Below are 27,309 nucleotides of genomic sequence, written 5' to 3'. Positions count from 1 at the left end.
ATCATGATACAAGAGGTACAATAAAATATACTGTGATATATTGAGACACTGTCATTTTAAGAAAACTGTCATTGTGTGAAGGACACATCACCATACACATAAAATCTGACTTCTAAAAAAGTTTACTTTTTTATACAATCAAAACAGTGAAGACAGATAACACAAAACAAACCACTGATTCAATATAGTATGACAACATATTTACCATGATTCTCTACTTAATAAGCAAAAGTTAAACAAGTCTAAAGTCATAAAGTTTACAACAATACAATAAACCCATAACGTGAGTAACCCAGACACAACAAACAAGATAACAAGTTATCAGAAAATGATTGTCTTATTTGGCAGTAGTTTGATTAGGAAAAAAAATCTAGATCTTATTATCATACATCTTATTTCTGCCTGGTAAAGTGGTGCAACTTTTTTTTCAATATGCACTATAAAGAAATTTTGCACTGTGATTTGTCCTCAATATCAGTAAGCTCTGAATAAGAATACAAATATTTCCAGATTATGAATATTACCTTGTTTAGAATATTCATGTGACTACAGAAATTATGTTTAGGGAGATTCCCTCACATACACAGATCAAAAGGTGGTTGAAGAAGCTTTGCAGCAACCCACTCATCAGTTTCTAAAAGTGTCTCAACTGAAAGGCAGATTTTCATTCCTAAAGGTCAATGGTATGTATTTTGATAGATATATGACAAACAGATGAAGAAGAGCACGATTGAAACAAGTACTGAACAAATACTGACAATATTTGCTTTCTTACTGCGACCATACAGATAAAATAATACAATAAAATAGTCAGCATTCAGCGTTTCTTCAAGAATTCAGAGTAGAAGTAGAGCAAAATATCTCATTTAAACTTCAGATATGACTACAAGCACTCATCAACATCCATTAAACCCTCTCATCAGATTCAATTCAGGTCTAACTGGATTTAACTAAAAATCAGATATTAACTAAAAGTCAAAAATCTTGTCAAATCATGACGTTTTGTGCTTCACACAGCTTAAAGATTTAGAACAATTGTTCCACAAATAGCAACAAAGTCTGAAACATGCTCACTGGTTGGCAACTCGACTCACAACAGAGCACTGTCTCTTTTTTTTCTGCTCAGTCATCTAATCAATTTCTGGAGGAAACTCTTCCCCTCCCTTTTTTTCTCTCTTCCATAAAAAAAATAAATAAATAACCACAATTAGCACATGGCTAATCTGCATAGAGGAAAGCCAGAGCACTCTTGGCAGAAGAGGTTGCACTGAGTATATTGTGTCATGACTGGGCTGCTGGTGGATATTGCAACTATTCAAAACTGTGTGTGTGTGACATGGGGATGGGGATAGGGATTTGTAAGGGGTTGGGGATGGGATGGTGGAAGGGGCAAGGGGGGGGGATTCTGGAGCAGTGCCTGAGAGCAGAGCTGGAGTCTACGGGGCCGAGCGGAGCAGATGGACCAGGGGGGGTGGGTGGGGGGGCAGACGATAAACAACTGCTGCTAATTTAATCCGCCACACGGCCACATGGCCTCGGCACACACACCATTGTTCTGCGTTAAAGCCCTTCAACACGCAACGCACACGCCGGCTAAGGCCGCCCTCATACGGTGGCGGAGTCGCGCGCGTCACAACTCACAGAGGGACAGGATCACCTGGCCTTTTAGCGGCAGTGAGGTGAGATTTGTTTCTGAGAGGGAGCCAGGTGAGTCTGTGCCGTTTGCTTATTCCACACTGATGCTGTGATCCACATCACAGTGGGAGCTGCCCAGTATGACCACTGTTTAAGCACTGAACACTTCCACTGCTGAAGTGGGGGGTTAAGTACTTTGCTCCAGGACAAGCGAGTGTTCCTCACCTACTTTCTCCACTGACATTTTCCCAGCTGACAATACTTAAAAGTAGGCAAACTTTAAACTGAATGTAGAGGTAGGCGATAACAAGTAGCTCTAGGTATTAGGGCTACATGATATAGTTAAAAAAAACAGTCAGATTATTTTGATAGATATTGTGACATTTGTTGAGATCTGTATCAAACAAACATGTTTTCTTACATCTGGAGAACAAGATTTGTAGACAAGGACATTTCTGCAGCACCACAGTTCTTTATTATAATACTGTTTCGTCTTCTTCCTTCATCAGAGAATTGCAGCTTCTTTGATTTGGCTTTTGCACTTGGACATATTTCTGTTTCGACAATATTTCAATTACTTGTGCAGCCCTACTGGCTATAAATTCTCAATGTCTCTGATTTGAACTTTTTAGAGGAGCAATAAAGGGTTATTTTCATTATTAATTAATGTATAGATTGTTTGCTTGCTTAATCAATCAATTATTTGGTGTACAAATATCAGAAAAATGCAAAAACAATGTCATGATATGATACTTTTAGACAAGAAAAAGGTTACTATATTCTCACAAATAAGGAGCTAGACATAAGAAATGTTTGCTCGACAATGACTTAAATGATTGTTCGATTATTAAAATAGTAATGTTCTGTTAAATATTGGCTTAAGCCCTCCTCTTCGCTAATGCTTTGACCAGAGAGTTCCTGACCTCTGTCAAAATTTTGGATTGTGCTTTACTTAAGCAAAGATCCTGCACAGCTGTTCGGGTTGAACTGAAGACAACATTTAAGCCCTGATTTTTGATAAATGAGAAAGGGTGCAAAAACATTTACATTCCTTAAAATGAAGTATCAAAAAACAATTTCTCAACTCAGGTATAATAGCAGCACTAATATAGATTTCTCAAAACAATAATCAGCCCTTAAAATCAGTATGTTCCAAACGTTATTGACTACCACACTATATGTTACATTTCCAACAGTGTCTGCCCAACTTTACCAACTTCTTCATTATCAAATAATATCCAAAACCAGACCACAGCTGCATCTTTACCCTTTAGATACTGATGATATCAAAATGATATTGCATTTTAAACCTGTATGATCTTAATTAAAGATTCCTTTTACTCATATTATGAGTTACACAGCACGTGAGTGTTTTCTGTTTCATAAATAGTACCTACACTTAAACACACAGAGCAAACATAGAGCTGGATCCCAGCAGCAACAGCAGTGAGGTATTTTGCTGCAGCCGCAAAGCATTAAAACAATCTAGACTACATGTTAAAATGAGCTTTTAAGGAAAGCTCAAGTAAAGCCAACCGGTGTGAGCAAATAGCTGGGGAAGGATCCGTACCTGAGCGCCAGAGTAAACAAGAAGCCAAGAAACGAGGGAAAAAACAACCAAAAAGGGCCATGTTCTCAATTAAGCAATTAGTCTGCCTTCCTTCCCACCGCGGAGACCTGAGAAGTTCCAAGTTTGAGCTGACCGCTGCATGACTCTGGATGAAAGCGAGGAGGACCTGGGTTGGGGCAGAGGGGGGTTGGTGGGGGGGGCGGCAGCCTGTGCCTGCTGGTGCCATCATCCACACAGAGGAGAGGCAACAGCACCCTACTCACCCAGATGTTCACCCAGCTGTTCCGAGGAATTCAAAAGATGCTGAGGGAGGAGAGAGGGAGAAGGGAACTCACGCGCACTCGCATGACCAAATGAGCTTTCACAGCTCTGAGAGGTGAGGGGGAAAACAAAGCTCTTTCAGGGCTATTTGAGGTTGATGAGAACAACAGAAACAACAACAACAATAAAGATGGGAGTTAAAAAACCACCTCTCTGCAGGAGTGGAAAACGCTACTGCTGGACCTTATTCTCAAGGAAACACAGCCAAAGGTAGATGTCAAATATATTAGAGATATTCCAGCGTCTGTTCAAGTGTAATTTAAAAGCAGAGGAATTTTAAATTCTGTTACTCCAGCAATTAGACTGACACTAAAATTCTCAACTCATGGTCCACTTATGGCTAACTTAGCAAACAAAATGACAACTCCATTTCCATGGGAACTGAGCAAGCTTCATTATCTGAGGAAGACTGTGAGATGTGGTTGAAAGTTCTACAAAAAGCCAATAAATGGAGAATGAACTTTTATGTTCATAACATGTCATATGTTGAATATGGACACTTGTCAGGCTGACAGTATGAGAAGACAGAGCAGATCAAAGAGAGGCTTCCCCAGCTTTACAAATTAAGGTCGGTTTTATGGCTTTGAATAATGATTATTTTCCTCATCGATTAATCTGTTGATCATTTTCTTGATTAAGCGATTAATTGTTTAGTCTATAAAATGTCAGAAAATAGTTAATTACTTATCAATGTTTTTTAAAAGTCCAAAGGTGATATCCTCAAATGTCTCGGTTTGTCCCCAACACAAAGATATTCAGTTAACTGTCATACAGGATTAAAGAAGCTAGAAAATTTAAGAAGCTTAAATATGAGAATTTCAATTTTTCCCCTTAAGAATGGCTTTAAAAGATTAACTGTTAATCAAAATAGCTGACACTTTATTAAATATTTGACAAATAATCAATAGATTGACAAATACTTGCAGCTCTAGTTAGTTTGTCATGATTTCTGGCTCTAGAATGAGCTTTAATTTGAAAGACAAAGGAGGGTCTGATGAAAATACACTATTTGTTGCATTATGGGTAGTGTAGGATACAGCATTTTTTGAAGCTTGACCCATGGCAGAGGCTAAAAGACACAACATCTTGGCCTCTGTGGCTTCGAATTGGACCATTCTCTCATTATGGACATCCAGTGCTAAATTGCTGTTTTAGCCCTTCAAAATAAAAGTTAAGTTGAGTTCCTGAAATGTATTTAACGTCATGGAGTGATGGTGTAAGAAATCAAGGATGAAGTTATACATTTAGCAGAAACAGACCTGAGCAGTGTAACTGAGAGATGGTAACAGAGCTGTAATAATTAATCGATTAGTTGTCAACTATTAAAGTAACTGCCAACTATTTTGATAATCAAGTAATTTTCTCAAGAAAAAAAAGTCAAATGTCTCAGATTCCAGCTCCTTAAATGTTAATATTTTTTGTTTTCTTTACTCTTTTATGACAGTAAACTGAATATCTCTGAGTTGTGGACAAAACAAGATATCTGAAGACTTCACCTGGGGCTTTGAGAAACAATGATCCACATTTTTCACCATTTCATGATATTTTATAGATTAATTAACAATACAATAATTGAGAAAACAATCAACAATTATTATTAATGAAAATAACCATTAGTTACAGGCCAAACTCATAATAGCACAGTTCATTTACAGATTTAAGAAACATGTTTACTTCTCGCAAATTTGCAAATTCCCAAACCCAAAAAATAAAAGAAAAATATTAAAATTCTCCTCATTTCCAAATGAACAGACATGTTCTATTACTTTCTTGCAGTAACATGCCATTACAAGATAAAAAAAAAAGTACTGCATTTTATTTTGGTTCAGTACCTTTAAACATCAGAAAAAAACACTTTCCTTCTTTGAGAAAGTGAATTGATTGGTACCTATCTGACAGTGGCAATGAGCACATGAGAGTGAATGTTTACTGGTGAATAACAACATAACTGCTGGGTGTTAACTGGTTCCCAGCACTGGACTGACAGGCCCAGTGTGCTCTGTTAAAAAAAAAAAAAAACTCCCGTTAGGTAGATCAGAGCAGCTTGCTCAGACCGTCCAGTTATTTCCTGATAAAAAAATAAATAAAATAAAAGAAAGAGTGCTGCCTGCTGCTGCCTGGCCTGTCAGTGTGATGTTGAGGCTGGAGGTACAAGAGAGCGAACATTCGCCCTGACTGCCGGCTGTCAACCTGTCAGGCCAAACTTATATTTCCAGGTGACAGTGGCTGATTCTCGGGAGTGAAGCGAGGCGAGGGGTGTTTGGACTGGGAGCTCAGAGAGGCTTGAGAGCGGGGCCGGTGGGTACGGTGCACGTTGTGGTGAGAAACGGTAGAGGACAAACCAGATGTTCATCGTTTAACGGTGAAGTGATAAAGTCAAAGTGATGTATACTGCACCTGCAGGCACTGTTTCATCTTCTACACTGTTGGTAAAGCAGGAGATGAATGTTAAAAAATCTAACAAAAAATAAGCACCGGTTTGAGGGTGGAAAGCCTTTCGTAGGAGAAAAAGATACTGACAAATTTTAGTCTATTCAAGGTTATGACTCAGGCTGAGTATTAAAGCTGCACTCTTTTTGGTACCAACTGAAATGTGTCTATAGCAAAGAGTATTGAAAAAAAGTGGATAACTAAAAGCTGGCTTTGAATGATGCAGATTCATACTCAATTTATTCTTGGATACGAGTTCCTGAATCATTACTTAAAATACATATCAAAAACTTCTCTTTAATATTTAAATATTTTATTCAATCATAATCCTGAAAAATAGAGATGTAAAGCACCTTAGAATAATAATAGTGGCATATTTTTAAGTTTGTCTAATTCCCACCCTATTAAATAGGCTCAATGTCAGATGGCTGATCAGAAAAATATTGGACTTCAAATTCAAAATGTGCTATGAGGTATATTAACTTAACTGCGAATGACTGTGTCAACCCTTCACTGAACAGGACAATCAGTGACTTCAAACTTAAACTGGAGTCATATGCAGGTAAGATGATCACTGGAAGTGTATTTTTGCATCAGTATGAGCCAAAGAAAATACTTTTCATCGTTCTTCTGCTGACTGAAATGCATTACAGACAGTCTTAAACATTAGTTTTAGCCACTTCAGTCTCATACGTGGCTGAAAAGTAAAGTACAGTACAGAAAGTACAAAACGGCACAATAAAACCATTAGATGACGCCTCGTGTAAAGTTAACAGCAGCAATGCAGACATCACTTTTAACACAGGAGTGATGAAGAAACATCTAGAAAAACTATCGGAAGTGACTTCTACTAACAGAAACATGTTCCACGTGTTGACAATTCTCATATATCGTATTTGGCTGCTGACACAAAGTAAACAGGACGATGCTGCAGCTGCTGCAGGAAGTCACATCCAGTTTGTGGAGCTAAAGAGCCAAACTGTTGCATTTCTGTCTAAAATACAACTACACTTTAGACGATTGTGGCGAGGTGTGCTCTCTGCAGCTTGTTCTCCAGGTGAATCCATGCTCTGACCGAGCGAAGCTATAGCGACGGGTCAACACACGATATGCAAATCGACGCATTTTCATAATCATTAACTTTAACGAATCGCTCCAGCCCTAGTTATTTGTGTTTAGACTAGGGGTTCCCAGACTTTTTCAGCTCAAGACCCAAAAGAGAAATTTAATGTCTGCCTGGACTTACAAAAATAAATCATGAATTACTGTTATATTTATATTTATAAACGGATAAACACAAACTATGAATTTAAATGTATATGAAATGTATTTCTTTCATTATAAAAGTCTATCAGGATAACAGAAGCATTCCAGTTCAACTCTTGCATTGAGTGAATTTTAGACTATTTTACACCACCATTACAGCATTCAATAAAAAAATATTTAAGACCATCCCAAATGGAATTTAAGACTATTTAATACTTTATAATATCTTTTATTAGTAAATGTGAATTTAATCTATTTTGAGATTTTTTAAAGGTCCTGTAGTGGCCCTGAGGAAGTGCTGAGCTTGTATCAATAACATAGTTCAGTGACTTTAATATTAGCTTTAATATAATGATGGCCCACATTTCCCATCATGCCTGCACTGAGTAGTTTAACTTAGTTGTTTTATGATACAAAAGACAAATTACTTTTTGTTAATTATATAATATATATATATTTTTTTCTGCGCAGAACAATGTGGTATGTAATTTACTCCAATTGGCGACCCCATAAAAACAGGCCTGTGTTAGCGAAATGGTTTTGTTTAGACTACAACACTTTTTGTTCGAGTGCTTCGACTTTATTAAAAACTCTTCTAAAGTAATGTGTGAAAAAGTACTGTTCTGGTATTGGTACCAAAACTCAAGTGTAGAGCTCCAATGATTAGTTGATTAATTGATGAGTCGATCAAAAGAAAATCAGTCACCATTTTGCTCACTGATTAATTATTTCAGTCATTTCTCAAACAACAAAGACAGATTTTTGCTTATTCCATCCTCTTAAATGTAAGGATTTGATGCTAATATTGGTCATTTTTAATATTAAGTATTATTTATACTAGTGACTGACAAAGAATGATAATAAATGAAGAGTTTTAGGGTTTGGGATTATTGATTTGACAAAAACAAAGTAAAATGTTTCGACATTTTAAAGACTAAACAAGTGATCGACTAATCGCAAAGATAATCAGCTAAATTATAGATTGAACAAATGTAATACTGATTTTTCCAAACAATACCCAGCCCTATGAATGACTGGTCTCTTTGTTTGACTTTGTTTCTCACTGTGACTCATATTCAAATAAATTCTTCAACTATAACCTATTAACCACTGTGAATGGAGTGAAATAACTGTTGCACAGTATGCTTAAGAGATCACTGTTTAAATGCATTACCTCTGCAGAGAGTGTTTACAGTTACGGTCGACTGCCATCCCATAATACACGGCTGTGTGGCTTATTTAAGGCCACAATGTGAGTACAGGGTAAGAATGGCCATGGTGCTCAGGTTACATGAGGGAAGAAGCGGCGGTCTCTGCTCTCCGCTCCCACTCGGAGATAAGCCACTTGATGCGTTCAGCGGGCAGCGACTCCTCAGTCAAGACAGTGATCGGTTACATCACGCCGCCGAGGCCGGGCCCGCGCTGCCGAGAAGGATGCTTATTCAGGCTGACCATTGGCACCCTGGACGACCCATTACGATAAGTGTGTCACTCACTACTATGCCAAAAATACCCTGGCTACTGAATGAGGCGAAGCCACTTAAGGACCTGGCTGGGTCACTGCCTGCCTCATGGTTAGAGTCACAACTCTGACACTGACGTCACACACACACACACACACACACACACACACACACACACACACACACACACACACACACACACACACACACACACACTGGGCCAGAGGGAAACATGCTCAGTCATAATCTGAATCACAGATTGGTAGTTTAATTGGAATACTGAGTTTGTGCATTGTAGCAGAGCTGTCCACTTTTAAATAATAGCTTCCAGGTTGAAGTGGAGGAGTGTGTCCAACATGTTTGAGGCTTAAAAACAAACAAGTGACGAGCTGAACTGGACCGGAGAGACCGTTGGGATTCCTAATTTGCACCCTCCCGTAGACAAAACACACACATGCTGGCACTGCCATGCAAATGTGCAGGTTGGGAGAGGAACACGCCAACAACAGTTACTGCTTTTTCATGACAGGAGTCTAAACTTAGCATCAGCCCAGCACCAAATCATCAAATGTGTCTTTGGTGCAGAAATCACTGTCACCTGCTGCACGAGCCAGAAACAATGACACCAAACAGCCTTTCTGCTGTTGCTTTTGTCTGTGGAACTTTGTCCCCGCTGACCACCGGCTGCTCTCTTTTTTTAAAAAAACCATGAGCTGATCAGATCAAAACAAAACAATGGCTGCGTATCAAACTGGACGCCTGGTACACTGCTGTACAGAGAGAGGTGGCGTTTCAACTTGTGTAAACACTGGCCTATTTCTGTGAGAAATGTACATTTATTATTTGGGCCAGTTAAAAATAAGAACAGGCATATATTTTAAAGAGCTGGAAAGTTAATTTTGGACTGTACATTTACAGACTCAGCTATGAGAATTAGTCCAAACTCTGTCTCGTAGTTTTCTTTATAGGGCTGTAACTAACGATCATTTTAATCACTGATTGATCTGTCAATCATTTTCTCAATTAATCAATTAATTAAGCGCCAAACATGTGGAGCACATGGATGAGCAACCTTGTTTTGTCAAACTAACAGTCCAGATCCCAAAGAGATTTAATCTACTGTCACAGAAGACTAAGAAAATCAGCAAATATTATTGTGGAGGAGCTGATATTTTGGGCATTTTCGCTTAATGATATTACATGATTAATCATCGCAAGTGTTGAGCTACAGATTAATTTTCCAAACTGAAAAAAATCAGGGGCTGCAATAGAATTTTTTTTTTCTCCAGTCATTCTTTTCTCAGTTAATAGATTAGATTGACTGATAATCAATTAATTGCTTCAGTCATTTCTCAAGCAAAAATCATGTCATTTTCTTGTTCCGGCTTCTTAATGTGAGGATTTGCTGCTTTTCTTTGTGGCAATAAACAAAGAGTGTTTGGGTTTTGGACTGTTGGTTGGACAAAATAAACAATTTCAGACATCTCTTCAAGGTCTGGGAAATTGAACTGAGCATTTTCGCAATTTTTTGACAATTTTATAGACTTAACAACCAATCGATTGTTTGTGGAAATAACGGGCAGACTTCTAATGAAAATAATCATTAATTGCCCCATATATAATGGGGGGGGGGGGGGGGGGGTAAATGCCTCAAATTGACATCTTCAAATCGAGCTTTTGTCAAGCTCAAAACACAATGATATTTAGTTTAAGATAATTGACAGGCTGTAACCAGTGAATATTGTCATTTTTAGTAGAAAAAAATTATTTAAATTGTTGAACAATATTCAAAATAGCTGTCAATTACTTTTCTGTCAATCAACTTATCAATTAATCAAATTATTTCAGCTCTGAAAGCAGCAAATCCTCACATTTAAGAAGCTGGAAGCTGAAAAAACTTCATTTTCTTCAATCAATTGACTAATCATTGCAGCATTCATTACTGCTTTCCTTTACTTGTGGTACAAAAATCTAGAGCGTGAGGCTTGCGCTGGATTGAAGATTTGGGTATTGATCCATCACTGGTTTGCTCAGATTACTTCAGTCTGCACAGGCTTTTTTTTTTTACCAGCTCCTGCTTTCCTTAAGTGCACTCCACAGCTTTGGTTTTATTAGCCTAAAAAAAGGCTGAAACAGTGCATACCACATTAGGCAAAACAGAAAGCAAGGATATGACCAGAGGGCACAATCCACAAAAACAGACGCAGTGAGTGAGTTTCACAAAATACATAAAGAGTGAAAATCCGACTGTTCCTTCTGTGCTGCTGTTGCTTCTCCCGCTTTATACGAGATGTATATGAGCCAGTGGCTTTTTTTCCCTGCAGAGAGCAAAGGTGAGCGCCGTGTGAGAGCTGGGAGGAAGTATCATTCTCTACCTTCTAGCATCAACAACTGCACCAATTTAAAGGTTAACCACTTTATTCCATAAAAACACACGCACACACCATACGTCATGTAAATGAAGTCTGTAGTCTCACACGCGCTCGCAGAAGGATATTACTATGCTAATCTGGAGCATTTTAGAAGGTAAATGTCAAAAGAAATGAATTACCTTTACATTCCGGTGTGCCCTGATGCAACAGCCCAACTTTGACATTTGTCCATGGAGGAACTTGTTTTCCTCAGAGGATTTTCAATGTGCAACACCGGGCATACAATTATTCTGATTAGTAATGTTCACCCTCCGATAACCCTTTATAGATTGTGGATGTCAGTCAACCTGGAGCAGAGATTTGACCCTGGTGTTCGGCAGGGTTTGACATCAATAAGCAAAGCCACATGGCCACAAGAAGTTACTCTGTGGTCACCAAATTGTCCATGCAAATGGCCCCCAAGTTTTATCCCCATTCTGTGAGTCTTCACCAACACAAAGTTTCAGTTCCTCAAACATCCCGATTCCTTTGCGCCTTTTGGATCAGCGTTTGAAAACAGCAAACCATACTCGTTGCTGGCTAGCCAACGATATGTTGGGGCTACTAAAGTAAAGTAAAGATTTACTGAGACAAACTGGATGTGCCATATTTACAGGAGAACCAGAAGTACAAAAGGTGTGAATTATTATGAGTGAATGGAAGCAGGAGTTTAAGTAGCTAGAATGTGACACATGCAGGGCTCAACAATAAGGACTGGCTGCTTTTTCGCAGCAAGCAGAATGACATGTCAGGCTAATAAATCTAGAAACTCACATGCCCAACTGGTCAGGTGGTAAAACAGCAGGGTTCAACTTTGATGTTTTTAGATATCAGGAATCAGGAATCAGTAATCTACTTGCCCAAAGTAAATTTTTACTTGCCCTTTTACAAATTGTTTTACTTTTCGGTAGTTATGAAATAATGAAAATTACATTTAATTGTCATGTATTATCTACAGATCCAATGTCTACAAAATGCCAGAAAATAGTAAAAAAAATGTCTATCCGAAGTCTAGGTTGATGTCTTTAAATGTCTAAACTCCAAATACATTCAAATAATTATGATAATAAACCAGGAAAATCTGGAAATTTTCATATTTGAGAAGCGGAAAACAACATTTTCTGCCATTTTGCATGAAATCTTACTTAAATGATTAATCCATTCTCAAAATAGTTTACTAGTTTGACACTTTTTTGCCACATGCCTGGTCAGGTAGGTGACTTACCCGATGTATTTGCCCAGTATTGCATTTTTTTTTCAGCCTCTTGAATATGGAGTTTTCTTATTATCATTTTAACTGAATATCTTTCAATTTTGGACTGGCAAATCAAGACATTTAAAAACATCAACTTGGACTTTGGCTCATTTTTCATCAGACACAACCCCTTCAGGAAACACCACACCACAATTCATGGGAAAAGTGGAAAACGCAAATATCAAAGTGAAGAAAGGCTGTGTTAAGTTGCATTTTCTGTATCGTTTTTACATAAATTCACATTTGGGCTACCAAAAATGTATTTTGGCCACCAAATGTAGGGGTCAGTGCGTAACAATAATAGTATCTACCCCTGTTCTGTCTTTTTTTTTTTTTTTTTGATGTTCTCTGTATCAAACACTGATTTGGATAATTAAGAGGTCTTTTGGGTAATGCAACCAAGAAAAAAACAACAACTGTTGACTGTAGAAAAAAGCAGAGTCAGAAGATGTAACAGTGTCTGTAGCTGTCAGCGGGATGAAAAAGGCCAATGTTACTGAAGAACGACGGATGGCTGGTGACACGTGGAGTAAGAGCAGGTCAGAGAGGCTCCTCAGGCAGCGGCAAACACACACACACACACAAACTCACACACACACACACAGTCCCAACGACCACCAAGTAACTGCCGCACTTTAGACACAAATACACACAGCTGTCAGGGGCAGACGAAGATCATTCACAAAACACCCACCCCATCACCACACCCCCTCCTCCCCTGGGTATCACTGACACCGTTTCTCCCTCATGCGCACACACCATCCAGTCTCACACACACACACACACAGAGTTGCCGGGAGGCAGCATGCTGTCCATGTGGCCTGTGGAGAATCATTACTCAGCAGTGCACACTAAAGAGCCGAAAGTGAACTTCCTTTTTGAACGCCCGGGCTTCCTCTTCTCCACAGCACCAACCCCCACCAAACTGAGTCGGCAACAGTAGCTGGAAGTTGTTCTGTATGTTTTCTTAGAAACGTGTATTGTGTTGTGTGAACGGGAGCAATTCAGAAAGTGTGGGGTCAGCTGTTACAGAACAATATATCACTTTCTAGTGATTGTGCACAAGTTGATACTCGGGTCACGTAACCCTTACACACCTGAAACTTTGAGTTAAAAATGCATCAGTTCAGATACAAAAAATGTCACTTAGAGCTGCAAGTAATAATTCTTTTCATTAATACTGAAGCAATTAATCACTTAGTCGAATATTTTTCAGGGATCTGTACTAAATAAATATGTTTTCTGAAGTCTGTGATTACCAGGACACCTCTGCAGCACCACAATATACTTCATTTAAAATGGTATTTTGACAGACATTTTGCATTTGACAAATATTGTGCACCCTTCAATTTGAAAATTTCAGTCGACCATATTGCAATTTCAATAAAATTTCGACTAATCGCGCAGCCGTCAATACATCAATATTGACATTTATGGATATTTTGGATGATGTTTGCTGTTAAAGAGCAGCAGCTGCCCTCAATCTGAAGAGTTTTACATAGCTAAGGTTGCATGGAATAAAGTAGGGCTGGGTGATATGGCTTATTAATAATAGTTCAAGATTTTCAGGCTAGCTCAATATAAACATTTTCTCCAAAACAACATTATGCAAATTCTCAAAAAGTGCAAACATTTGATGATCTTATGAATTAGATTTTAGATAAATAATCAGTAAAGGCAAAGGCAAATAACAGAAGAGCTAGAACAGCCTGTTAAGTTGAGAAAATGAATCTCTTTACTGTAATGCAGCATTTAAAACTAGAAAAACACTTACGCCATGTCACGATAACAATTTCCAAAATCTAAGACAGTATCTGGTCTCATATCACTATAAGATAATCAATGTATTGCCCAGCCCTAATCAAATGAATGAAAAGAATGAATTTGCAGGTTTATAATCTCACAGGAGACATGATGATGTCTTCAAATTGCTCGATTTGTCTGATAAAAAGTCTGCATCTCAGTGGTCCAATTTACAGTGATGTTAAACTGTCAAAAGCAGCAAATCCTCACATTTGAGAGGCTTGAACCAGTGAATGTTTGGCAAGTTAACAACAGCTGCAACTAACAATTAGTCTCTTTATTGATTGGTTGACTGCTTATTGTTAGATGAATTGTTTTGCTTATAAAATGTGAGAAAATAGTACAAAATGTCCATTAGAATTTCTCACAGACATTTGACGTCCTCAGATGTCTCGTGTCGTCCGATCAACAGGCCAGAAAGCCAAAGATATTCAGTTTACTGTCACGAGTGACAAAGAGGAGCTGGAAGCAGCAAAAATTTTCCATTCTTACTTAACAATTAGAGAAAAGATTGAACTTCTGTTGTTCCGCTGATCAACCAATTATTGCAGCTCTTAAACTTAATAATAATATTAACTTAAATAAACTAGGGCTGCAAAGAACAATTACTTTCATAATCTATTAATCTACGTATCAATTTCATATCTTTTATGCTTATATATCAGTAAATGGCTAAAAAAAAAGTTCTCTGACTCACAGGTGACACCTTAAAATGTCTTGCGTTGTCTGACCAGCTGTTCAAAAGCCAAAGATATTTGGTTTAGTATCGTAAACGTCAAGGAAAAGCATCAAATCTGCACATTTGTGAAGCTAAAATCAGCATGTTTGACATTTTTTGCCTGAAAATGAATGAAACAATGAATCCAAACAGTTGATTAATTTACCGTCATTTCACTACTTAAACAACCAACTAACAGCTTCAGCTCAAGTCACAACCCTCCTCCGTCTTCAGCTCAGTTTCAAATCAATTATTTCTGTATGTTTTCAGATAGAAAAAGTGCAAATGAATGTCTGTTTTCATCATAATTAGGACTGTAACAATTATGCTCATTTTTGATGAATCTGCCAGTTATTTTCTTGCTTAATCGGTTTAAAAAAAATGTCAGCAAAAGGCAAAAAAGTGCTAGAAGAGTTCAAATTCAGTTTACATTCATATAGGATCAAAGAAAGAGAACATTTGAGAAGCTGAGACAAGTTAGTCTAATTTTTGGCCTTTTTAATTAAACAATTCTCAAATGACAAATACAATAGCAAAACAGCTGGCACTAAAGCCAAAACAATTAGTTATTTTCTGGCAAAAAAAACAACACTTATGTTTTTCCCAGCATCTAAAAGGTCTTAAAATTTCCTGCTTTTCTTTAAGTTATGCTGCATTTCTCAATTAATAGTTTGCTTTAAAATGTCAGAAAAAGAAAAAAGAATGTCAATCATCATTTCCCAAAGCCTAAGATAACGTCTTGTTTTATTTACAACCTAAAGATATTCAGTTTTGTCTTTAAAAAAAAAAAAGACTCCCTCTGATGAATCGACTATCAAAATAGTTGCTGATGAATTTAATAATTGATTAATCATTGCAGCTCTAGATCATAACCTAATTATCTCTGGGTTTGGGGTTGTTGCTCAGACAAAACAAGGCTTTACAGTAGGTTTTTAGGAAATTGGGATTATGAGAAAGTGTAGCATGTGTTCAGCATTTACTGCCTGTTGTAGACCGAATGATGAATCCATTAATTCTGAAAATCTGCATATCGATGAGAAATATAATCATTAGTTGCAGCCTTAGTTGCCGATTAACTTCTTGTTGATCTTTACTTTGAGATCACTTCAAATCTCTAGTCAGAAATCAAATTTTAATGATTTTTAACTCCTGCTTTAGTGTGATGGACGGCCCCTCTGCCACACAGCTTCCAGTACGTTCTTAAGTAAGATTTCCAGTACATCCTCAAACAAATGACACACTCAGCACAGCTCTAGTGTGCTAAATGAGAGCATACTAGTCTGTTTAATGCTTTAATTAGTTTTACTTTGGAATAACAATGCAGAGGCAGACGAGACATTTGCTCTGTTAAATATTAAAGATATTCCATCTTCATTTTTTGAGAGTTTTTGACACAGTAAAGCTGCCATGAAACTGTTTATTTGTATGCTACTTTCCAATTTGCAGCGGGGCTTCCCTTGTACATCAGCAGCAGAGCTGTGCGTCTATTAGCGGCAGTCAATTTAACACCCTGGCTTTGGTGTTTTTCATTATGTTTTCAACTGTGGGACTTTCTCAAAGAAACATTTACAAAGTGTCTTCGATTATGATTTAATTCAAACTCAATTTGGGAAGTCAGCCTTGCAGAGCCAAGAGGGCATCCCCGATGGCTCGCTCCCATGTGTTAGGCGGAGGGAAACACCTGGCGTTATACCATCCAAAACAACCCCACTTCCAGGAGCATTTGTTTGTGTGCGAGGCGTAATGAAAAGCCACAATATTAGCCCTCACCCACCACTCAATTAACACATTAATTCATCTTCGGCAGGTGGCCGAAGGCAGGTGGAGTGGCCACGTAAAAAATATTAATGAATAAATCACCCATCGAATCATTACTGGCCATATATCCGCAAATTAAAAAGCCAATCGTGCTGCTGTTAATGAAAGGAGAGCTGAAGCATTTCATACCTCTGCTAAAGTACAGCCAACAGCACTCATCATGGACAGCTCTCCTGCAGAGGAAAACTCTCCAAATGAACTCAGGTCTGCTGGCTGCCACAGTTCATTTTATTGATGAATAATTTTCAGCATGTATTTTTTTTACTGATGAAAACAAGACGATAAGTAAATATAAAAACTAATTTGGAGCTGCAACGATTAGTCGATTAATTGATCACTCAAACATGAATATTTTCTGGTTTGTTTACTCCTCTATAGCTGTAAAACAATATATACATATTTGGGTTGTGGGAAAACAAGACTTTCAAGGACATCACGTTGGACATTTTAGGGACTTAATAACTAAATGATCGACAGATTAATTGATAATGAAAATAATCGCTACTTGAAGCCCTATTTATGATGACAAATACTATGATGAAAGCTATGGACACATTTTTCAGCAAATAAAAACGAGATGAAAATATCTAGAAGGGACAATTTGGGAAGATAATACTGACATCTTGTGAAGTTAACTAGCATGTACCTGCTGCATGTTCCAGAAAATGTACAGAAATGTCAACATTTGGGAGAAGAACAGATGATTATGAGAATATGATGGCAAGGAAAACAAAACCCCTTTCTTTGAAACCAAGTGGAGCAACGATCACTGGTAAAACACAGACGCAACATTTGGTTGACTAATGTAAATTTAGTCAACTCAAATCAGACAATATTTAGTCAACTAAAACTAAACTAAAACTAAAAATTCAGATCAGGGTTTATTGTTCTGTTTCATCCGCTTGGGCAAGTGGGTCAGAAATCTTCTTGCTCAAAGTCGATGCTAATAGTCAGGTTTAAATGAGGCCTGAACGGTCTATAAATTGTCAGAAAAAAGGAAAATGTCCATTCTAGTTTCTCAAAGTCCAAGGTGATGTCTTCAAATGTCTTCTTTCATCAGTCCAAAACCCAAGATATTCAGTTTAATATGATAAAAAAAACTGAGAAAAGCAGGATATCTCAATATCTGAGAGCCTAAAAAACAGCATTTTCTACCACTTTTGCATGAAAAATTACTTCATCTATTAACTGATTATCAAAATAGTTTCAGTCTTTTTTTATCCTGGGCAAGTTGGCAATCCTTATTGAGCCCTGGAAATATGGATAAATTTCAAATATGTCATAAAACCAAGTGGCACAACAATCACCAGTAAAAACACATCAAAATCTAGACTAAAACTAGACTGACAGATTGAGATAACTACAACCAAATCAAAATGACCACTGCTGCCACATCAGTCAAACATCAAACACACAAGTCCTCTGACTGAACATGATGTGCACGTGGTGGTGGCCTCCTGTGACACATCTCCATGCCTTCATTTGACAATAATTCAGGTTCCAAAAATGGAAACTATTCAGTTCATCTTCCTGTCCATTTGCCCTTGTGAGAGGCCCTGTCCTCCAGGTACCATGTCTGGGATTATATCCATTAAGGTAATGTGTTCTCTGCACCTGCACCACTGACACCAAGACGGAAAAAACACACGCGCTCCTGCAAAAGTTTAAAGTGATTCCGACTCTTCCAAATTCACTGACACTAATGAGATTTGAGTTTGCCTTCTGCAAAAAATACAGTCTCTGCTACCTTTAAGTGTGCTTAACAACCAAAATGTTCAATTACCTTCCCAGACACTCTTCTTCCACTTGCACAGTAAGAATGAACCCTCAGCAGAGAGCTGCTCTGAAAGCACACATGAAAAACCCTGCATGGATGGCAATCCAATGATGAAAAAGAGTGTTGGGACAGACATCAGTCTTTTTGCTTAAGGACATGGTTTTAAGGATACGAGCAAAAACAAAGCTCACCACTCTAATCACAACACAGTTTTCACCTTAACTTGTGTGCGTCTGCTTTAATGGTAATACAGCACTGTCACTAACATAATCTAACTGTCACCTACAGCAAGTATTATACCTGTAAATTCAAGAGAAGTGGCAGTGGATTTCTCTACACACTGCTCTCTGAGACATTTAAACGCTACAGAAAAGATAAGACACTTATTCATTCAAAGTTTGAAACTCTAATTTGACACGCGGAATACAAAGGGTCTTTGTTTTTACTACAATACAACCAGAAATAAAGATTCAAACTAGACAGATCTGATGCACTTATTCAATGAGATGAGTGTTATGGAGTCTCATCCATAGAGATGACATAAACTAAACATTGTATGTGCAGTTTAGAAACACTTTTCATGATTATAGGAATGAAACATATGATTAAAATGTCATTATGGAATATGCTATTCACTGACACTTTTAAGGGCGCATTACAATGGTATACTGCATACCGATTCACGTTAAATCAATCCATGCCAAACCTAAGAGCACATCTGGTTGAGAGAGAGTAATAGAGAAGAAGAGAAGGAGAGACGTTACCCCTGCAGCTTGTTCAAGTCACAGTGAGTCGATAGCGAGCTGAGAGTGGTTGCAAATGTTGTTATACTTTTCAAAACTCGATGCATTTGTAACATGTGTAACCAAACATAAAATACAGTATATCTAAAAGCTGAAGCGTGCGAGTCGCCCACAGCAGCTGCAGCTAAGGTTAGCAAGCTTGCAGCTAGCGTCTAAACAGTTTAGCATTAACTTAACAGTTTGACAAGTAAACTTTAAGTGAGGCATCGACAAATTCATCAACATCGTCGATGGATTAGCCTAGTTGGAGGTAACGTACCAAAAAAAGATATGTTGGGTACAGGTACCGAATTCTAGGTACCAGTATCTGTATCATATTAGTTTAAATGTGAGTAGTCATACTATAACACTATAACCCATGTGGTCAAAATTTGACTGAAATTGCAATATGGTCTACTGCAATTTTCAAATCGCAGGATGTGCCAACTTTTTTTAAAGGCGAAACGTGTGTCAATATACTACTTTAAATTGAATATTGTGGTGCTGCAGAGGTGTCCTGGTCAATGCATCATACTCTAGACATCTTTGTTTAGTACAGATCCCAGAAAAAAAATAACAAACCATAATTGTTTTAATGCATTTTTCAATGAAAATGAGAATAGTGAGGTAAAAATTATCCTTTCCTCTAATGTTGCAATATCAGTCAAAATAATAGCAGATATTTGTGCAAAATCATTCAGTCCTACTAAAAACATGGCCTCAAAGAAGTGCATGATTGTTCGTGTCATTTTCAGTGATGTAAAAAAAAAAGCCCACTATACAGCGTACATGTTTACAGCTTGACTGTAAAAATGTGCCTAAAAATATCTTGAACTGAGAAAAAGCCCCGTCCAAACAAACTAAGATGCTGTCAGTTCACTCTGTTTGCCTACATTTAAAGCTGGCCTTGAGCGTGGACAACTCTCTGCACGGAGGAAGCGACAAATTGAAACGAAAAAGGGAAATCCAAAACTTTCCCTCAGACAGCAGCGAGCAGCACTACAGGAAGAGACAGCCTCGTCTGCATGACCGTTCTTATCTCTTGTGGTACATTAAAGAATCACAGATCATCCCAGTTGGTGAATGTGACTGTTCTGTCTACAGCCGCTGATGTCAAGGATATCTGGCAGGGTTCCTACAGATTTTCAAGAGTAAAATCAAGTTCACAGAATTCTTTCTTACCCCTGGTAATCAACATACATTGTACTTAATTTTATTAGCGGTTTGTATTAAATTTGGGTGTTTTGATCATGCTAATTTAATGCTAATGTCCAAAGCGAAGAATCAACAGAGGAATTATCTAGCTATCAATCACAATCACAAATATAACGACAGGATAATTTCATTTCAAATAATAAAGGTCTGATGTGTAAGATTTAGGGGGATCTGTTGATGAAATATAGCAGAAATTAGAGCTGCAACGATTAATCGATTATTAATCGACTATTGAATTAATCACCAACTATTTTGATGATTGATTATCTATTTTGAGTCTTTTTTTCCATAAAATAAATGTCGTCTCATTTCAGCCTCTCAGATGTGAATATTTACTTGTTTATTCACTCATCTAAGACAACAAACTGCATATCTGTGGGTTGAAGACTAAACAAGACACTTGAGGACGCCACCTCAGGCTTTGGGAAACTTACAGACCAAACAACTACTTGATTAAAGGAGGAAATAATCAACAGATTAATTGAAGATGAAAATAATTGTTAATTGCAGCCCTAGTGTATAACTGCCTAAAAATAAGGACCACTGTGATTTTGTTACCTTAGAAAACGCTGTTTATATTTACAGAGGCGTGGGCCCTCCTCCATGGAGACCGCCATGTTGCAACGTCATGTTTCTACAGTCGCAGAAGTTCCGTGGCCACCATATTTTATCCTACAAGCTTGGAAGGGGAGGGTGAGGTGAGGTGTTTGTAGTCTGCAAGCTCACTGCTAATTGCCACCAAATCCTAAACATTGATCTTTTAAAAAAAACACACCAGATTATGTTGAAAATCAAACATTTTCAACAGTCTATTTAAATATAAGCATACTCCTACCTTTGAAAAACATTTTGAATGAAACCTTTTTGCCGATATTTAGACAGAGCTATGAATGTGCAAAGTCGATCTAAGTGTCCACACTTCACTCTGTTGTGATGCATCAAAGTGGCGATAAAATGTGTGAAAAGCTTGCACCTTGAAGTTTCAAGCAACAAGTGGTGGCATCACTCCTCCAGATGAGCAGTCTCTCCTTAATGAACACTCTTTTGCTGGAAATAACGTAGTAAAACAGTACGTGTACTATCTCATAAATAAACCTCTGTACTGACACACATACAGTATGACTGCTGCCATGACAGCGGTGGAAGAAGTCAGGTCTTTAAATTAGCTAAAAGCATCAATACCACAGTGTATAAATATTATTACTATTACAAGTACAATTCATTCCTTTAAAATCTTGCTTAAGAAAATTCATAAGTATTATAATCAAAAAATACTTGTAATATCAAAAGTAAAAGTATTTGTTCTGCAAATTTTAGATTCTTAGACTACATTATTTGATTATTGGTACAGATGAAACAATGTGCTGGTAACAGTCAGTGGTGCTAATTTTAACAACCTCGTGCAGGACATTCTGTAGTTAAGTCCACTGGTTCCTAACCTATGGTTCTGGCCCCTTGAAAGGGTCACAAAATTAATCCGAGGGGTCATGAGATGATTAATAGGAGAGAACAGAAGGGGAAAAAGTTCTTCTGCAGCCATTTATATTCATGTTTTTGTGCATTTTCTCTAATATTTTTTCCCATCAGCGACTCATCTGAGACATGACAGAGGGGTCAAACTAGACCAGCCACTGTTTCAATTTTTTAATGTAAAAATGTTTGAAAATTAAATGGTTGTCAAATAAATACAGTGGAATAAAAGCTGATATTTCCCTCAGCGATGTAGTGGATAAAATAGCACAAAATGAACACAGTCAAGTAAAGTACCTAAAATTACACACAAGTACTATAATTTAGTGAAGGTACTAGCTAAATTGAGTACTTGGGAGTGCCCAAATTATTTGAATATTTGGAGAAAATACATACAACATGTTATAGGTGAAAATTTGCTATTGTCTTCAGTATTGTGTTTCCTGAATTGATTGTTTTTATTGCTAAATTGAATTTATATGTATATAACTGGCACTTGGTCTGTTAGCTTGAGCTAACAAATAATGGGAAAGCCACTAACGCACTGTTGGAAATTAGTATTGCGATTGCGGTGACATTATCTTAACAAACAGATCCATTTTACTTCACATTCAACAATTTGTTTGCTCACACTTTCAGGCATATGTTTCCTCTGCTCTGTTCACACAAAGTATCAGCTAACTTTATCTGCTACTTTGCAGCTTCAACAGTCCACACTGAGCAGCTACAGCAACACTGGAGGATCAAAAGCCAAAGTCCCAATGGCTTTAAAATACATACAGCTGCCTTTTTAAATTTTGCTTAACATCCTATTTATTGTATTATTTTCTTATGGCTTCCAGAGAAGGAACAGCTGAATGTAACGGTTTACTTATAAAAAAGTATTTTATTTATTGCTTTTGTATGCAGTTTAGCAATGATGCTTCCCATGGTCTAGTGTTAAAAAAGAAAACTAAAATTGCAATAAATTGTAATATTGAATTGCAATACTTCCTGACTTGCAATACATCACAGTTGAGTGTTTTTCTAAGGTGAGGTCTTTAAATGTCTTATTTTTTCAGTCCAAAACCCAAAAATATTAAGCTTAATATGATAATGTGCACAAAAAAAGCAGGAAATCTTCATATCTGAGAGGCCAAAACACATTTTTCAACTACCAAAGTAGTTTAATAGTTAAATTCTTGCTCAATCGGGCAAGTGAATTGCTAGATTCACTAGCCCGATATAGCATTTTACTCACCATATCTAAGCTGGCAACACCTATTGTTGAGCCCTGGATTACAGCATCAAAAATACAAAGGAAAAAAAATTAAACGAAAGTGGTGAAAAATCATAATATCGAATCACAATACTTAAGAAATGCAATACATACCAAAGCAACACCCAAGTATCAGAATCACAATATAAGTGTAGCCTCCAAGCTCTAATGTTCAGTCTCTAGAAGTGTGTGATTGAACTTTTTCCCATGTCCATGTGTTTAAAAAAGCAAACAAAATCACAGTATATTATATTATTGAATTGCAATACTTGAGAATCACTATACATATCCAGTCAGCACACAAGTATTATCGTCCATCGTCCGTATCATCCAAGCCTGACAAAATATTGTCAGAAAGTGTCATACAAAAAATTAAAAAACTATAAAAATTCAAATGATAAAAATAGTCCTTTGTTGTAAAGGCAGAGCTACACACTCAACATATGTTGCCTTTTACACTTAACTGTGGAGTAAAAACACTGCACATGTGGCTGTTATTACTGTGAGGAGATGTAGCTCTGTTGACATGGTTACACTCTGTGCATGTGCAAGTAAATTAGACTACTGTAAACGTGCTGGAAGAAAGAAAAACCCTCTGTGACACTCGGCTGACACCTTTGCTTGCTTGTAAACACAAACTGCAGCCAGTCCGACTCTCTCACGTGGCCACACAAAGTCTCCCCAACTCCTGATCTGGAAACAGTGGAAAAGCACAGTTGTACAACGGGGCTACATGACCACACCTACTCTATCTGCTGTACCAGAGTCAGCCTACTTGAGCTGAGCAGTGCACACAGTGTACCCAACAACGGCCAAAAAAACTTCCCAAGGTGCACGTCTGAGGTCAACAGCTAAAAATGACAGTGGAGATGTGACTCAGCACATGTGAGCTTCAGGTTCAATCAGACAAATAAAAACAATGGAGGATGTGTGAGTACAGGCATCATGCAAATTACTGCAGCGTGAGGAAGTGAGCAAAATGTGTCCTTAAAATGCTTTAAATAAGTACAACTAACAATTATTTTCAATGTTGATTAATCTGTCGATCATCTTCCCGATTAATCGATTACTAGTTTGATCAATAACATGTCAGAAAATGGTGAGAGATGACATCCTTAAACGTACTGTTTTGCCTACAACCCACAGATATTCATAAAGAAGTAAATAAATCAGAAAATATTCACATTTAATAAACTGGAATCAGAGAATTTTGACTTTTATATAAAAAATAATGACTCAAAATAATTAACATATTAAAATAGTTCAATAAATTTAATTGATTAATTGTTGCAGCTCTAAATACAATCAATAAGTAATTTTGATATTAACATAGTTGTATCTGGTAATATTTATGTTAATAGGGAAGAATATTCAGATATATTTCTATGTATAAAAAAATATAAATATATTTTATGACTGCACAAATGTGTGCAATAGTACTCAAAATCAATAAAAACACATAAAAAGACACTGAGACTGTGATGTCTTGACACAGTGGAGGATAGAAGCGGGCAGAGGGGGCTGTTTTTCTGCAGCCTTCCATTAGATGCAATTATAAATGGCCGAGAGCAGAGGGATGGGGAGCCAATCAGATCTCGGCTCGCATGTCAACCTAAGACCAACTGTCTCCTGGCTCTGACAGCAGGATTTTTACCTCCATAATTCAAATCCCAAAGCAAAGGCAATCTGCACTTTGCCAACTCCAACCAGCGGGGCCGTGTTTACAAGGCAGGCACATGGATGGAGGAGAAAAGGCGAGGAGAGGAGGGGGGTGGAGGAAAGGGAGTCGAACCGAACCACAATGAATGAAACCCTCCGTCAAGATGAATCAATCGCGGTCACAATCACACTTTGATCCGAGTAAACACTCACTAATTGTCGCCTTTCACCGGACTGTGAGACGCATCTCCACTCGCCTGTGTGCGGCTGCTTTTTAAACCGCTCTTTTCTTAATGATTATGCAAATGTTATTTAACGGCGATCGCTGTCATTTGCATCTTGTTTATCGCCCTGACAGCCGTTGACACAACTTTTGATCGCGCTGGTGGGAGCACGGCACCGAAAAGGGGGACTATTTCGCCGCGGATTCTCACAGAAACAACACTTAAATCTACAATGAGGCTGAAGAAGAAGGAGCACTGCGAAGGAATATCACCTCATCTCCCTGTGCACTCACACACACTTTCTCCTGACAAACTCTTGCTCTACTTAGTCAAACTCTTGCCCTGTTACCCAGCAGGGACACACACTAATACCCACAACTCAGAAAGTTGTTTCCAACAGAATATGCAGCTTCTTTCTCAGTCTAAACACTATTGCAGGGGGTGGTATTGGGAGAAACACAGAGAGGCAGCCATTTTAGAGCTCTTGCTACATAGACAATGGCTGATCCAATGCAATGTGCAACTCTACAGTGCTTTTTCTGAGCTACTGGGTGACTTTAACTCAGTCAAAGTGTGTCAGAGGAGTAAGTGAAGTTTACCTGATTTCTGTTTGGAGGCTGTCCAGTGTTTCCCGGGCTCATGGGAGGCGGATGGTGGGTCCTTTGTTGCCAACCCGGATGGACCCCTCCATACTGACTGCTGCCCATATCTCCTGGTCCCTTATTGGCCCCTTCCTGATTGTTATAGTCTCCTTGGGGGTAATTCGGGTAGCTCCTGGCAGAGCTGGGGGATGTCAAAAGCTGATTTAAAGTTGGCGTGGACGTAGGTTGTTGGTTTCCCATGTTATACCTCTGATTATTGTAAGAGGCAGCCATAGCTGTGGTTCCTCCTGCTGGCTGTTGCTTGCCTGGCTGCCCCCCAGCCGCCGGAGGCTGGTTGTTACGCGGGGAATTCATGGCCCCGTATCCCTGGCCCTGATAAGAAGTCCTGCTCTGGAAGGGGCTGTAGTTGTTATAATGGTTGGGGTAGCCGTGCTCGTGTGAATTAGGGGGGTAAGGGTCCATCATGCCCGGCCCCGATGCAGCTGCCATGCCAGGGCTTTGTTGTCCGCCATGTTGATGAAAAGGGCCCCGGCTGTAGTGCTGGTTGTAACCGTAAGGAGGTGGAGGAAAGGGGCCCGGGTGGTGGTGTCCCATCCCGGGATGGTTATTCCCCTCGGGCCCGCCTGTATCATTCTGATTACTGCTATTATTATTTACCCTGGGCAAATTCCCGTTGCCGTTCTTCATGTCAGGATCCCCTCCTCCCCCAGCATTTCCAGCATCGGTCCCGTCCTGCAGCTCCTTCTGGCCGGGAGATCCGCCGTCAGCTCCCGGATCCTTATTTTCATGCTGCTTCTCTCCCGGTACCGACTCCTCCTGCGGGTCCCGATCCGGCTTTTTGAGTTCGGATGGCGGGCTAGTGTTGAGAGTGGCGACGCTGGCGACTTGAGCGGCCATGATATCCCTCTCTCTCTCTCTCCCCCACTCTTTCTCTGCCTCTCTCTCTCAGCACGGCGACTCACTCACAATCAAACTCCGAAGAAGAACCATTGAATATAAATACAATTATATTTAGAACAACGTACCCGCTGCTGTCCCGGTTCATTCCCCCCTGTGTCCTCCGCCCGGACCGGTATCCGGTAATCCACCGCGACTCCGTTTAAAGTTAAAAACACAGAGGGGAAAGTTTGTGAAAGAAAAAATATATAAATACAGAGCCAGGCAAATGAATTTCACCGACACTAGTGAGTGTGTGTGTGAGTGTGTGTGTGTTGGAGGGGGGGGGCTTCTGTTACAGAACGAGAGCGCGAGCTAGAAATCAACCAAACCAGCACGAGGCTCCGCGAGACACAGCCATCTTACCGACCTGCCGCGAGAAAACGAAAACCCGGAGCGGAGCACGTGGTGAAAACTGGATCCGGACTGCGCTGACTGTCTAATAACAACATTGTTTATACCCAAGAAGAGCCATTATTGTGGGTCTAATGCGCTTTAAACTGAGCTCATGCATAAAAATGTCAACGTATTCGAAAAGCCCTGTTTGTAAGCATAAAGTACTGGTCATTTTAAGACCAATTAAGTGTTGCATATCTAAGTGAAAAGCTTAAATGCTAATGAATAAACAGCAAAGGGCTGTCTGCCACAGACAGTGAGGGGGATTTAGATTAGAATATATATTTATAAATGTTTACA

At 38.5% G+C, this 27,309-nt stretch overlaps 1 protein-coding gene across 1 annotated transcript in view; it reads right to left on the bottom strand.

Annotated features, from left to right (window-relative positions):
- The window catches only part of arid1ab (AT-rich interactive domain 1Ab), an 81,707-nt gene extending 54,720 nt beyond the window's left edge, over positions 1-26,987 (bottom strand). The window contains exon 1 of the mRNA XM_084739149.1: positions 25,675-26,987. Coding sequence (XP_084595275.1) covers positions 25,675-26,574 — 900 coding nt within the window. The 5' untranslated portion in view covers positions 26,575-26,987. The remainder of the gene's footprint in view (positions 1-25,674) is intronic.
- Positions 26,988-27,309: the final 322 nt, after the last annotated feature.

The sequence above is a fragment of the Lutjanus erythropterus genome, chromosome 16, assembly GCF_056507025.1.
Source record: "Lutjanus erythropterus isolate fLutEry1 chromosome 16, fLutEry1.hap2, whole genome shotgun sequence".
Classification (NCBI taxonomy): domain Eukaryota; kingdom Metazoa; phylum Chordata; class Actinopteri; order Lutjaniformes; family Lutjanidae; genus Lutjanus; species Lutjanus erythropterus.
This window is presented reverse-complemented; position numbering and strand designations above follow the sequence as displayed.